Below are 12,074 nucleotides of genomic sequence, written 5' to 3' on the forward strand. Positions count from 1 at the left end.
TGTGAATTATTGTCATTTTAGTCCTTAAAATACCAGAATTTCCACTTAACTTTAAAATTTAGTCCGCCTGATGATGTAATTGTTAAATATTAATTGATTAATAATTTGATCACTTCAGTACAAATATGATGAAGTAGTGCTACTCTTACTGGAATATAATTTTTTGGGCATTATGCAATGCAACAATGCGATCGCCCGCAGATGAGACAAATGAAGTGGATACTCTGCACGGCGTGATAAATGTCAGGTTCTGAGTTATGAAAGATAAAAACAGGAGGTGTTCAGGTCGATGGCACTCAGCAGACCAGCGGCACTTTAATCATGAGAACTCAAACTGAGCGAGAGTTCAAAGGGACACGCAGTGAAATTATCTCTTCTGATCCATTTAGCTGCAGTAACTTTTCTACATTGCAGTGAGTTAATATTGAAATGAGGCTTTTTTAAATGTGTATTTATGACTTGATGGTTTTTAGGAAAATTGACTTTGGATAATAATTACGGTCACACTGTTATTGTTGTAGTCTAATAATAATAAAAGTTATTTATATGATGAAGGTTTGGACTCAAAAAGACATTAAATGGCAGGCTGGTATTATTTTCTGCTTTTTGAAGCAAGGAGGTTATGTAGAGTATTTCTGAGCAGTCAGTGTCTTCCCTCTAACGTAAAGACGTTGACATTGACTTTCTCTCTAAAGACTTAAGACTTCACTTTTGGTTGAACAATATGAAAACTCATTATGGTTGTTTGCCTTATAATTACAAAATAACACTTTCAGATCTTCATAAAAATCACTTCCTGTTTGTCTGATTTAAATATTTGACATTTATGGGTTTTGCTATTTTTCTTTGAGCTACAGATGTGGACTTCTGTTATATACTGTAATTTTTTCCAAAATAATTTTTCCATCTGAGCCATAATATTTGGTTGAAATGTCCTGAGGAAGATATTTAATAAACGTTCATGTGATTATGTTGCAGCTCACTATCCTTCACTTTAACGTAGTGATGGATTTGATTTTGTAACGTTCTGCGACGCGGCGTTTCAGGGATGCCAGATGGCGTGCATCCGATGAGAAAATGTTTATTTTATTTCATCAGAGACCCGACAGCTAACTTCACAGAGCTGAGTGTTGACTTTTATTATTAATTAATTTATTTTAATGTTAATATAAGAACAACAACAATGATAAATAGTAGCAAAAGGTTTATTTTTATTATTATCATGATTAATTTTCTTTAGGACATGAATTGCTTACATAAAATAAATACATTAAAAACTATTATGATTGGTAGTGACAGTTGTATCAGTTTTATTTATTTATGTCTTAAAAATAAAGAAATAAAAATACATAAATAAGAAATAAATCAAACTAAAATAAATAATAATTAAATAAATGACAAATAAACATGTATATAATATTTAGGTAATTATTTTTATCATCATTACTTTACTATTGCGGCATAAATAGTAAAGTTATTTACTTATTAATAATAATATATTATTATTTCATGATATATTATATAATACATAATATGTATATATATTTTCACCTATACTGTATGTACGATTATTTTGTTAATAATAATAATAATAATAATAATAATAATAATAATAATAATATCTATAATTGCTTCATTATTATGACAAAAAGAGCAAAGTTTTGTACTTGTTAATAATCATAATGCAATACTATATACAGTATATATACAGTATACAGTATACATATATTTATATATATTGTATCTATATATATATATATATACTTAGTCATCTTCTGTAAAAAAAATTAAAACAATATTATTATTATTATTATTATAGCTTTTATCTTTTGTTTTCTGGTTTGTTGTTTTATTTTGTTGCCTAACTTTTTCTCATTAAACTTTTAAAGCTGTATAATTCAGTCTTTGTCTTTTTGGGTACTTTGGGTAACATCCTGTTAAATAAGACACTTATGATCCTGTTTCGACTCAAAATCTCATTTTTTCTCTCATCCTATATCAGTGTAAGCTCTCAACCTCAGCGTTTTTATTTTTAGACACCCATTCCAGACACTCCCATCAGGTTGTGTTTTTAATAACAGAGTGTGGATCTGCTGAGGGGACTTCCATGGAGAACCTGAGAAATGATTAAACCATGAATCCCCTCACATACATCCAATCCCAATCCGTATTCCTGCCTCTCTGTGCTGCCGGGGCTCAAGGGATTAAAGAGAAGCACCTCGTAATGATGTGACCTCTGTGCGCAGTTTCAGTTTTAACGCCACCTGTGTGTTCGAACAATGAAAGAAAAGGCTTCCGAACAGCACTCTGACTCTGCTGCATTAATGGCTGAGTGGCGTCTACTTTACTGGAATAAAATGAGTAAAAAACCTGAACCTGCACATGTTTTGACCTTGTGTTTACTCCTCACCTGCAGGTACATTGCTATCTGCCATCCCATCAAGGCTCAGACGGTGTGCACGGTGTCGCGTGCCAAACGGATCATAACCGGCGTCTGGATCTTCACCTGCGTCTACTGCATGCTGTGGTTCTTCTTGGTGGACATTCAGGTTAGCAAATACTAGAAAATATCTGATTTTCTAACAATTTTTGCAGCTCCAATTGGTAGGGATGAGCAAATTTAATTTGTGGTACTACTGTGACAACAATAAAAGTGATTATAGCTATTTATTACAGATTTTTTAGTAATTTTATAATTGTGTTTGCATGGCAAACATGGCATAGACCCTCAAACGGAAAATTTTCTCTTTAAAACCATTCCCATGTGTCGTTTTGCATTTTCAAGTTTGAATTAGATTACTAAAATGGCACTTCTAAGCATGCCAAAACAGAAAAGTTATATATATATATATATATATATATATATATATATATATATATATATATATATATATATATTTTTTTTTTTTTTACATTTCCAAAGGTTTTCTTTTTCAGCAGTTCAATAATTTTATTGAATTTTATTTTATCAGAACTACCCAGCAGATCAGATCCAGAACTGCTGGGTAGTTCTGGATCTGGTCCGTGGATCCACTGGGCGTCCCGTCAGATCCGTCAGGACAACAGAGCTGTTTTGATCCGATTGGTGCAGGTGCAGTGGCGACTTTCCAACCCATTTCTGTGAAGAGGTTGGGACTCAGGTGTCTGGCATTGAGTCAATCATCAGCAGAGCGACAGACGATGAGCCACTTTAGTGGAAACTGTTATTTATGAGATCAGTCAGGATGATTGTTTTTATTAACTAAATCCATATTTACCACTGAAACCAGACATTTACTGTATAAAAAGAGACAGATGCATTTTTTCCAGAGGTGGGTAGTAACTAGTTACATTTACTTGAGTAACTTTTTTTTAATTTTTATGTACTTTTAGGAGTATTTTTACTACGCTGGGCATTTTACTTTTACTTGATTACTTTATTATAAAGTATCTCTACTCTTATTTGAGTAAAATTTCATTCAGTGGATTTTCTACACACTGAGACAGACATGTTTTAACCAAAAATGCACCGGACAAAGACACACACCTGCAGTTTTATAAGATTTATATGAAAAAAACCGATTTGGATTATCTTTTGTTAACTTTGTTACTTACATGAATTATTGTCATTTTTGTCCTTAAAATACCAAAAATTTCACTTAACTTTATATTTTGGTCTGTCTGATTAAGTAATTTTTAAATATTAAGTGATTGATAATTAATTTGTTACTCAATACTTGAGTAATTGATCAATTTTACCAGATTCTTTTTTTACTCTTACTAGAGTAATTTCTTGGACAGTTACTTTTTACTCTTGAGTAAAATGTTTGGGTACTCTGCCCACCTCTGATTTTTTCATATTGACATAAAATCCATGAGAAAAAATAATACTTTCCCATTTTAGGTCAGTTAGGATTACCAAAATTTATTTCTGTTTGCTAAATGCCAGAATAAATTTTATATATACAGTATATTTTCATTTTCCATTTCATTTCATTTATTTATTTCAAGCAGGTTTTTAACAACAAAAAAACAATCAGTTGGAGAAAAAACGTGCAGATATACAGTTTCTGGCTGCTACATTAACTATTGAAACATTAAGTCTTGAATTCGTAATCTAGAGTCAGGGAGGGTGGAGCTAGTTTTTAAGAAAATACCTTCTGTTTAGTTTTCATCTACAACACAGGTCTGCAACCTTAACAATAGAAAGATTCATTTTACCCTCAATCCAGCTAAATAAAACTTGTTTAGGGCTGCAAATGTTATGATCTTTTGAAAAAAAGACTGCTTATAATTTTTGATTGGTATCTACTGTATAAAATGTGTTCTTGTGTTTCAAGAATGATTGTTTTATTCCTATTTTTGTATTTGGGTTTTAACGCAAAGAAGGATGAAATACATTTTCTTCTATGGGATGTTGATGTTGGCCGAAAACCCCTTAAAGTTTATATGTTTAAACCTATTGTCTGTACAATGTGAGTGCTTGAAATTGAAGTCAAAGTTCTTGTCTGGGAGGGCTGGGGGGGCTGTGGTGGCGCAGCCACATAAGGAGGCTTTAGTCCTCGACACGGCCGTTGCAGGTTCGAATCTCGGCCTGGTGACCTTTGCCACATGTCTTCCCTCACTCTCATTACTCTACTTTTCTGTCCTGGCACTTTCAAATAAAGGCCACTAGAGCCAAAAAACCCTTAGAAAAAAATTATTCTTGTCTTGGAACACAATCTTGGTCTGTATAGGATTCTGCAAAAGCACATAGTTTCCAACCTAATGATAAAAAAAGACCTAAAAATTTTTACTAGCTGTGCTGGACAGATTCTTTTGTGGCTATTTAGTGCAATTATTAAAACCTGCATTTGTTTTTACATCTTTATTACTAGTTGGTTTTATTGCTTTTTGCCAAAGTTATTAAAAACCACATTAGCTTTCACTTTGTTTATCTTGACCCATTTTTTGTGAAGCATTTTGCATGAATTGGTTTTTGTTTTGCAACAAAAATGACATTTATCATCAACCCTTGTGGTAACGTAGCGTTTTATAGTAATGAATGAGTGGAAGGCTGAGACGAGCCTCAGGCCTTTGTTTACTCTGGCCATCATGAGGTTGAACTAATAATACACAGAATGAGATTGTGGGGCATAGACTTATTTATACACTGCTGAATCACAGGCTTATTTACTCAGCTATTACAGGAAGATGCTGTATTTTAGCACAGACAGGAGTCCGCAGCAGGCGGGTGAAACATTTACGACCTGTTTTGTTCAAATGCTGCTTAAATTGCGGGCCACTCAAGAGCCCTGAGCCTCGTCTGAGAGCAGTATTATTATGTTGAGATGTGAACCATTATTACATGCAGCTCCGAGCGCTGGAGCCGGTTTTGATTTTATCTCCGTCATGTCTGTGTTTGATGTGCAGGTCGGCCAGGACGGACATGTGCAGTGTGGCTACCGAGTGAAACGGGAGCTCTACCTCCCCATCTACCTCATCGACTTCACCATTTTCTACGTCATCCCGCTGCTCCTCGCCATCGTGCTGTACGGCCTGATAGCGCGGGTGCTCTACCTCAGGTAGGCGTAGAGCATGTAAAAACAGATAGAGTTGACAGAAATGCTGTTAAAAATGACAGTTTATTCAATTTATTCACAGTAAAACCTGAAATTACAACAGAGTTTTAGGGTCATACTAATAAAAAATAAAATAAAATGATGATAATGAAGTCGTAAAATTTTGAAAATAGCACAAGAATAAAGTAGAAATAATAGAAGAATAAAATTGTAGTATTGTGGGATTAAAGTCAAAATAATACAAGCTTAAAGTCATAATAATATGAGAATAAAGTCATAATAAACTGTAATAAACTCTTACAAGAAAAGAGCAGAAATAATATGAGAGTAAAGTAATAGAGTTGAGAATAAAGTTGAAATATTTCAAGATTAAAGTCATGATAATACAAAAATAAAGTTGTGATATTATAACTTTAGTCTCAAAATACCCATTATGCAGAAAAAACAAAAACCCTCTGGAATGTTAAGTCAGAGAGGGCACGGCGCCGTTACCTAGCAACCCCAGCCGAGCCCATCCCCGTTACCTAGCAACCCCAGCCCTGTTACTTAGCAACCCCAGCGAAATTCCAGCAGGTTTGGTCAGATGGTTTTACCTCTATATGCGTTTTACAATGGCTGATGGAAATGATACATGTTTTGTTGCCAGCCTACCATCCAGAAGTCAAAGATGTACGGTTGTATAATTGCACATCAGTTTGCAGCTGTTTTCAAGTGTGAGTGAAAACATTGATCTGGGCGTGGGAGGGCGTCACCAGCAGCAGCTTATTTGGATTTAAAGTGACAAGACGCCCTAAAACAACTCATTCTGAAAGTAGAACTAACTGGACTAAAATCACATTATCTAAGGATGATTTTGTGCAAAAAGAAATATGATGAACATGTTTTGTATAGCCCATAAATCGATCCTATTATGTTCAAAGAAGCCTAATATACCACCTTTAAAATATTATAGCCTCCCAAATATTGCATTCAAGAAGTCAACTGCATATACAGTTCTTCATGTACTGATATTGTGATGATCTTTGATCAATTTGATATGCTGTGGAGCTAATTTGAGGTAAAATGGTAGAATATGGAAACTTTGTGGAAAACAATGCTACCACTGGGATTAACAAAGCCATTATGGTAGCATCACCATGCTGAACTGGTCAAAAGCACCTTGACTTCTCCAAACGTCTTGTCAGAGGGGCCAAACGATTTGATCTTTCTCATCAGACCATGAGAAAGTTCAGTTGATGCTCAAGTGAATACCAAATGGTTGGTTTTAGATTGGGACCTTCTCTGTCCATAGTGATGTGACACTTCCTTCCCTGTGTATACTCACACTGCTGCTCTTGAGGGTTTTTAGTGACCAACAAAGTCTCTCAAGAAGGTTGTACCTCTGATAAAACAATAACACCTTTTAGAGACACATCTGGCCAGTTGTTTCCTGCTGCGCTACAGAACCGCTTGGAACCAGACACTGTTAATTCACAAAGCCTTTAAGAAGAGTAATGAGCTCATCAAATAGCTCTGCAGACCAATCACAGTGGCTTTGTCCCTTTTTCAATTAGCCCAAATTGAATGCAAATAATTAGAGAAACACCAGCCAATGTTTCAAAGTTACTGCCGTTGGGATTAGTGTCCCAGAACCAGGACCTGATGCTGTTTGCCATTTGCAGTTAGAGGGAAACACAGGGCTATGGAAGAGCCTTTTCCCTTTACAAATTTCTTCTGTTTTTGCTTGTTTTAAACTTCAAAGATGTGGTAACATTAGTCACAAATAACCTGAATAAAAGTGCAGTTATGGTAAACCAGCTGGCCTTTGTAAACAAGCAATTTCCCCTTAAACCTAATAACTGGTATTTCCTCCCTCAGCTGTAACTGCTGAGGTCAATTGATTGCAATACCTGTAACTCCTTTACATCGCTATGGAGGACTGTGACCCACTCTTCATTGATGAATTGCTTGATTTCAGCAATGTTGCAGGGTTTTCCAGTCACAGCATCTCAACCAGATTTAAATCCTACTTTCATTCATAGGTGGAATTACTGGTGTGCTTTGGATTATTGTCTTGTCCAGTTGCTTAACCCAAGTATTTTTGAGCTAAAGGTCAAAAAACCAATTACAAGATCTTCTCCATCAGGGTTTTCTACTAGAGAGAAGAATTTATGTTTCCATCATGAACAGCAAGTCATCCAGGAACGATGGTTGCATTCAGGCCAGCCTTGTTTAGTCTGGTCTGGTCTGGCCGCTGATGTGGCCCAAAAAAACTAACCTCTGGGCTGCTTACAAACCTTGGTCTTGGTTCATTTGACGTGAACTCTGGTACGGTTTGAGGACACGGCTACAAAAGTAGGAAGTGGGCTACTATTCTGGGTAAATACGATCAATGCAGACACGAGAGTCTAGCAGGAAAAATTACTAAAGATCTTTTACCAGAGACAAAAGAGAAATCCTACAATCGCTAAAATCTGACGGCACTTCATTTTTGTTCACATTTTGCGAAGAAGGAAGTTGTACTCAATGTCTTCTTCAGAGGTTTTTGTGTCATTTTCTTGGTTCTTGATGCAGTGCCACCACAGGCGAGGAGGGGAACAGTTTCCTCAAAAGGTTTTGTTTGTTTGAGACAGTGCAGCGAGGAAGCGAACAGCAGCAGCTGAAAATGTAATAAATGCTGCAATTTTGTCTCCAATTGAACCGAATCTAGTGAACTGTAAGATGTGAAAAAACCCTAAATGAAGCAGGTTTATCTGGTAGTATGACAAGTCTTCTGGAATGTTTTTTATCTAAATAGTTAAAGTTTTCAACTTTAAGTTGAAAAAGTTAAAGTTTTTCAACTTAAAGTTGTGCCCTGTGGCCACATGAAAAAAGCATTTTAAGAAACCCCAAACTTAAAAAAAAAATTAACACGCCCTCGTGTTATATCAAGTATTCATGTCAATTCAAGAATGCATGATATAACCCTAAATACAAGTTTATTTATGTGGTGCTCAGCCTGGGTTGCTAGGCAACGGGCTGGACTTTACTGGGGTTGCTAGGTAACGGGGCAGTACCTGCTGATTTGTTACGTTACATTCTGAAAGTTTTTGAAACTGCCCAATTCCAGACACCAAAAAACATTAACTTGTTGCCAAGTCAATGTTTTTTAAGAGCTTGGATTGTTTTTAGAAACAGTTGAAACACAAATTGAAGTACAAAAATGTACAAAATGTGAGTTTTGTTTAAAATGTGTTTCTATGTTTATTCAGGAACAGCAGCTCAGGTTGTAAAGACGCAGTAAGGTGTAAATAAAGTTGTGGAGTTACTTCCGGTGCTGTTTGCTGTTGGTGTCCCACGTGTTTGTGTTTAGTTTAGGGTCGTCATTGTTTTGCTCCCACGCCAGTAAAGCTCCTGTATTTGGCTGTTTGTGCCTCTCCAGCCCTCTGCCGAGCCACACCGAAACCAGCGCCACCACGCTGCGAAGGAGCTGTCGCGAGACATCGGAGGCTGCGAGGATGGGCCGACAGGGCCGGCCGAAGACGGCGGTCTCCTCCAGGAAACAGGTCTGAGCCTCATTAACTCTCTGCTGCGTTTGATCCCTCTGGTAATTGCTGTTTTAGTTAAACGCGACCCGGCCCAGGGGTTCTGTTTGACAGCCTGATGATGATGATGATGTCAAAGCCCTTCGCTCTCTGAGAGGAAAGGCGTCTCATCAGCTCTTGGTCCTCTACCCTGGAGACAGTCGTAATGGCTTCTTTTCTTGATGCTGAAGGTTTTCATGGAAGAGACGCTCTCTCTCCCAGAATGAATTGTTTTTCTGGACAGCTCTGTTTTCTCTCCGGCTTTTCCGCCTTAAAAACTTCGTCTTTCACTGATCCACACAAGAGGAGGAGGGTTTTTTTTTTTACTTCAAATCAAATAAAATTTTATTTGTAGCATGTTTCAGCAGCAAGGCATTTCAAAGTGCTTTACATCATATCTCACATTTACGAAATCAAGTGAAAAATGGTGTCAATCAACTATTACATTTGTGCAGAAAATGTTTTGCTTGTGGTGTTATAATTTTTGAGATTTTTTTCCAAAAGTCGATATAAATTTATTTTACTATGTTTGTACAGCTGAAATATTTGTAGCACATTAGATAGACACCAAATTAGTTTGATTTTATAAATTTTGGGGGAGCAAAATTGAGAGCAATACGGCAAAAATGTTTGCTGCTCAAAATAGCACGCACATTTGAAACCAATTTAGTTTCATTTGAAGGAGGAGCAGTCAACTTCACTCAGGTAGAAGTCAAAAATGTTCTACTTTTCAAACTCAGACATGTCTCAGTTTTTTCTAGAAATTTCTGAGATTAATATCAAAATTTGTTTATAATAGCAAATTTTGTACTTTTCAAGTTCAGAAATTTCTAGCTTTTGCTGTAGAAAATTTCTGAGATTTTCTAGAAAAAAATCTCAGAAAATCTGTTTTTTCTAGCTAATTTTTTACTTTTCGAACTCATAAATTTCAATGATTTTACAAGCTTAATCTCAGAATTGGCAGTTTTTACTGGACATCTAAAAACTCCTTTTTTGCTCCTTTTTTCCCAATCTACCATGGAGCTAATAGACTGTCGTGATCAAGTCAGATCAGATTTTACTTTAGTAAAAAATGTGCTTCTGTGTGGTTTTGTTAAACAGGTTTCAGACCAGTGGTATGAATCTGTGAACCCAAGGTTTTGCAGTAAATCTGAAGTAACTTTAGTTTTGTGAATGTGTGAGAGGCTTTCAGCTCGTCTGTAACCAGAGCTGCTTCCTTTGCGAGGCGAAGACGTCTTGACCCCACTCCTGATATCAAACTGTGCTTTGAAGCAGGCAGCAACATGTTTTTATCAGCGCTTTGATAGCCAGCCTCCTCCTAACAATCTGCACTGGGAAGCAGAAAAAAAGGGCTGAAAGATGAGCAGCGGAGAGCACGGACTGTAATTTTCTGTCAATCTGGGCTCCCACAGCTTGATCCCTGGATTCATAACACATCCGAGTCAAAACGACTTTGTCATCTTTTGTTTGCAGAGTGGTATAATTTCCTCCATGTCTCCGTTTTGGGGTCAGTCTGCTTTTCCGTGTGGACACATGAAGAGATAAAGGCACTTTCATACCTCTTGACACAAGATTTCCACAAACAAACCTTTTTCTAAAAATACACAACTATCAAATACCACCGTTTGGACTAAGAATGAAATGATTAATCAGATTACACATGATTAATTGATTGTTGAAATAATTGTCAACTAATTTAGTTATCGATTAATTGTTAACTGGAGTATAAAGACTCAAAAAAGAATTAAACACTCAGAGTAGTAACTAAGCCAAAGCTGTACAAAAATATAAACATTTTGCAATTAAGATGGAAAAAAAACTTTGTCTGTAAATATGCTCTACCCAAAACTCCTGAAGTAACATAGTTTTAGCTTCACCTGGTTCAAATTCCTTTAAAAAACTCCTATTAAACACCTTTTGCATCCATTTATTAACTGGTTAATTCCAAAAATAATCAATAGTCCAAAACACATGACTTTGGTTAATTGGTTTCTTTAATTGCCCTCAGGCTGCTGCTAGCGATCATTTTAACGGTTATAGGATTAATCGCACAAAGAAATTGTCATTTAAGCCTTACATTAGAAATACATTAAAAGATACAAATAAACAATCAAATTTCTTTTTTAAATAAGAAAATAAACATTTTACTGTATAAAATGCAAAAACAGCATTCTTTTAGTCAATGCTTGATCATTTGTAGCAAAAAAATAAATACTTCTGACATCAACATGTGAAAAACTCAACCTTTTCTGCTTGACTTGACATCAATACAGTGTAGGGCTAATTGGTTGATTTTCTTTTATCAATAAATGGGTAGCAAAAGGTGATTAAAAGGAGATTTTTTACAGAATTTGAACCAAGTAAAGGTAAAATTGCCCCTTGAATATGTATAATATTTGTGCATTTTTGGCTTAATTACTATTCTGACTGTGCTGTTCTTTTAACAAAATTACCTTTTTTGGAGTTTATATACTCCAGTTAATGATTAATCGATTACTGAAATAGTTGACGATTATTTGAATATTTGATTCATAGTGATTAATCGTTTCAGGTTGTGCGTTTTTGTGCTGATCCCGGCGACCTGGTAAGCAGGTAAAGGTGTTGGATGTTTAGCGTCGGCCTCTGCTGCTAAAACACTGCCTTGATCCAGGACATTCACATACAAACTACAATGAGAGACACATTCAAATCCACCAAACCAGCGGGTGTTTGTTGGCAACATGGAGAACGAAGAAACTCTGTGAAAACACTCAGACACTGCAGGGTTCCTGCTAGTGGTTTATTTACAGTGAGATATTTATTCACAGTGTCAGCTCTGACATTAAAGAATCAGAGACTCACATGGCTTTGACACAGCAGCCCTGCAGCTGCCGCTTCAAGCCAGAGAGGGGGTTAGCCGTTTGTTAGCAAAGTTATATTTACCTCTGAACCAGAGGAAACCTCCAGCGGATCCCTCATGCTCTGCCAAAGCGCTCTCAGTCCGCTCTGAACC

At 36.1% G+C, this 12,074-nt stretch overlaps 1 protein-coding gene across 1 annotated transcript in view; it reads left to right on the plus strand.

Annotated features, from left to right (window-relative positions):
* trhr2 (thyrotropin releasing hormone receptor 2) overlaps positions 1 to 12,074 on the plus strand; it is a 35,812-nt gene that overhangs the window by 9,907 nt on the left and 13,831 nt on the right. The window contains exons 3-5 of the mRNA XM_032550445.1: positions 2,417 to 2,549; positions 5,392 to 5,543; positions 8,941 to 9,064. Of these exons, the coding sequence (XP_032406336.1) occupies positions 2,417 to 2,549; positions 5,392 to 5,543; positions 8,941 to 9,064 (409 nt within the window). The remainder of the gene's footprint in view (positions 1 to 2,416; positions 2,550 to 5,391; positions 5,544 to 8,940; positions 9,065 to 12,074) is intronic.

Source organism: Xiphophorus hellerii, chromosome 2, assembly GCF_003331165.1.
Source record: "Xiphophorus hellerii strain 12219 chromosome 2, Xiphophorus_hellerii-4.1, whole genome shotgun sequence".
NCBI lineage: Eukaryota > Metazoa > Chordata > Actinopteri > Cyprinodontiformes > Poeciliidae > Xiphophorus > Xiphophorus hellerii.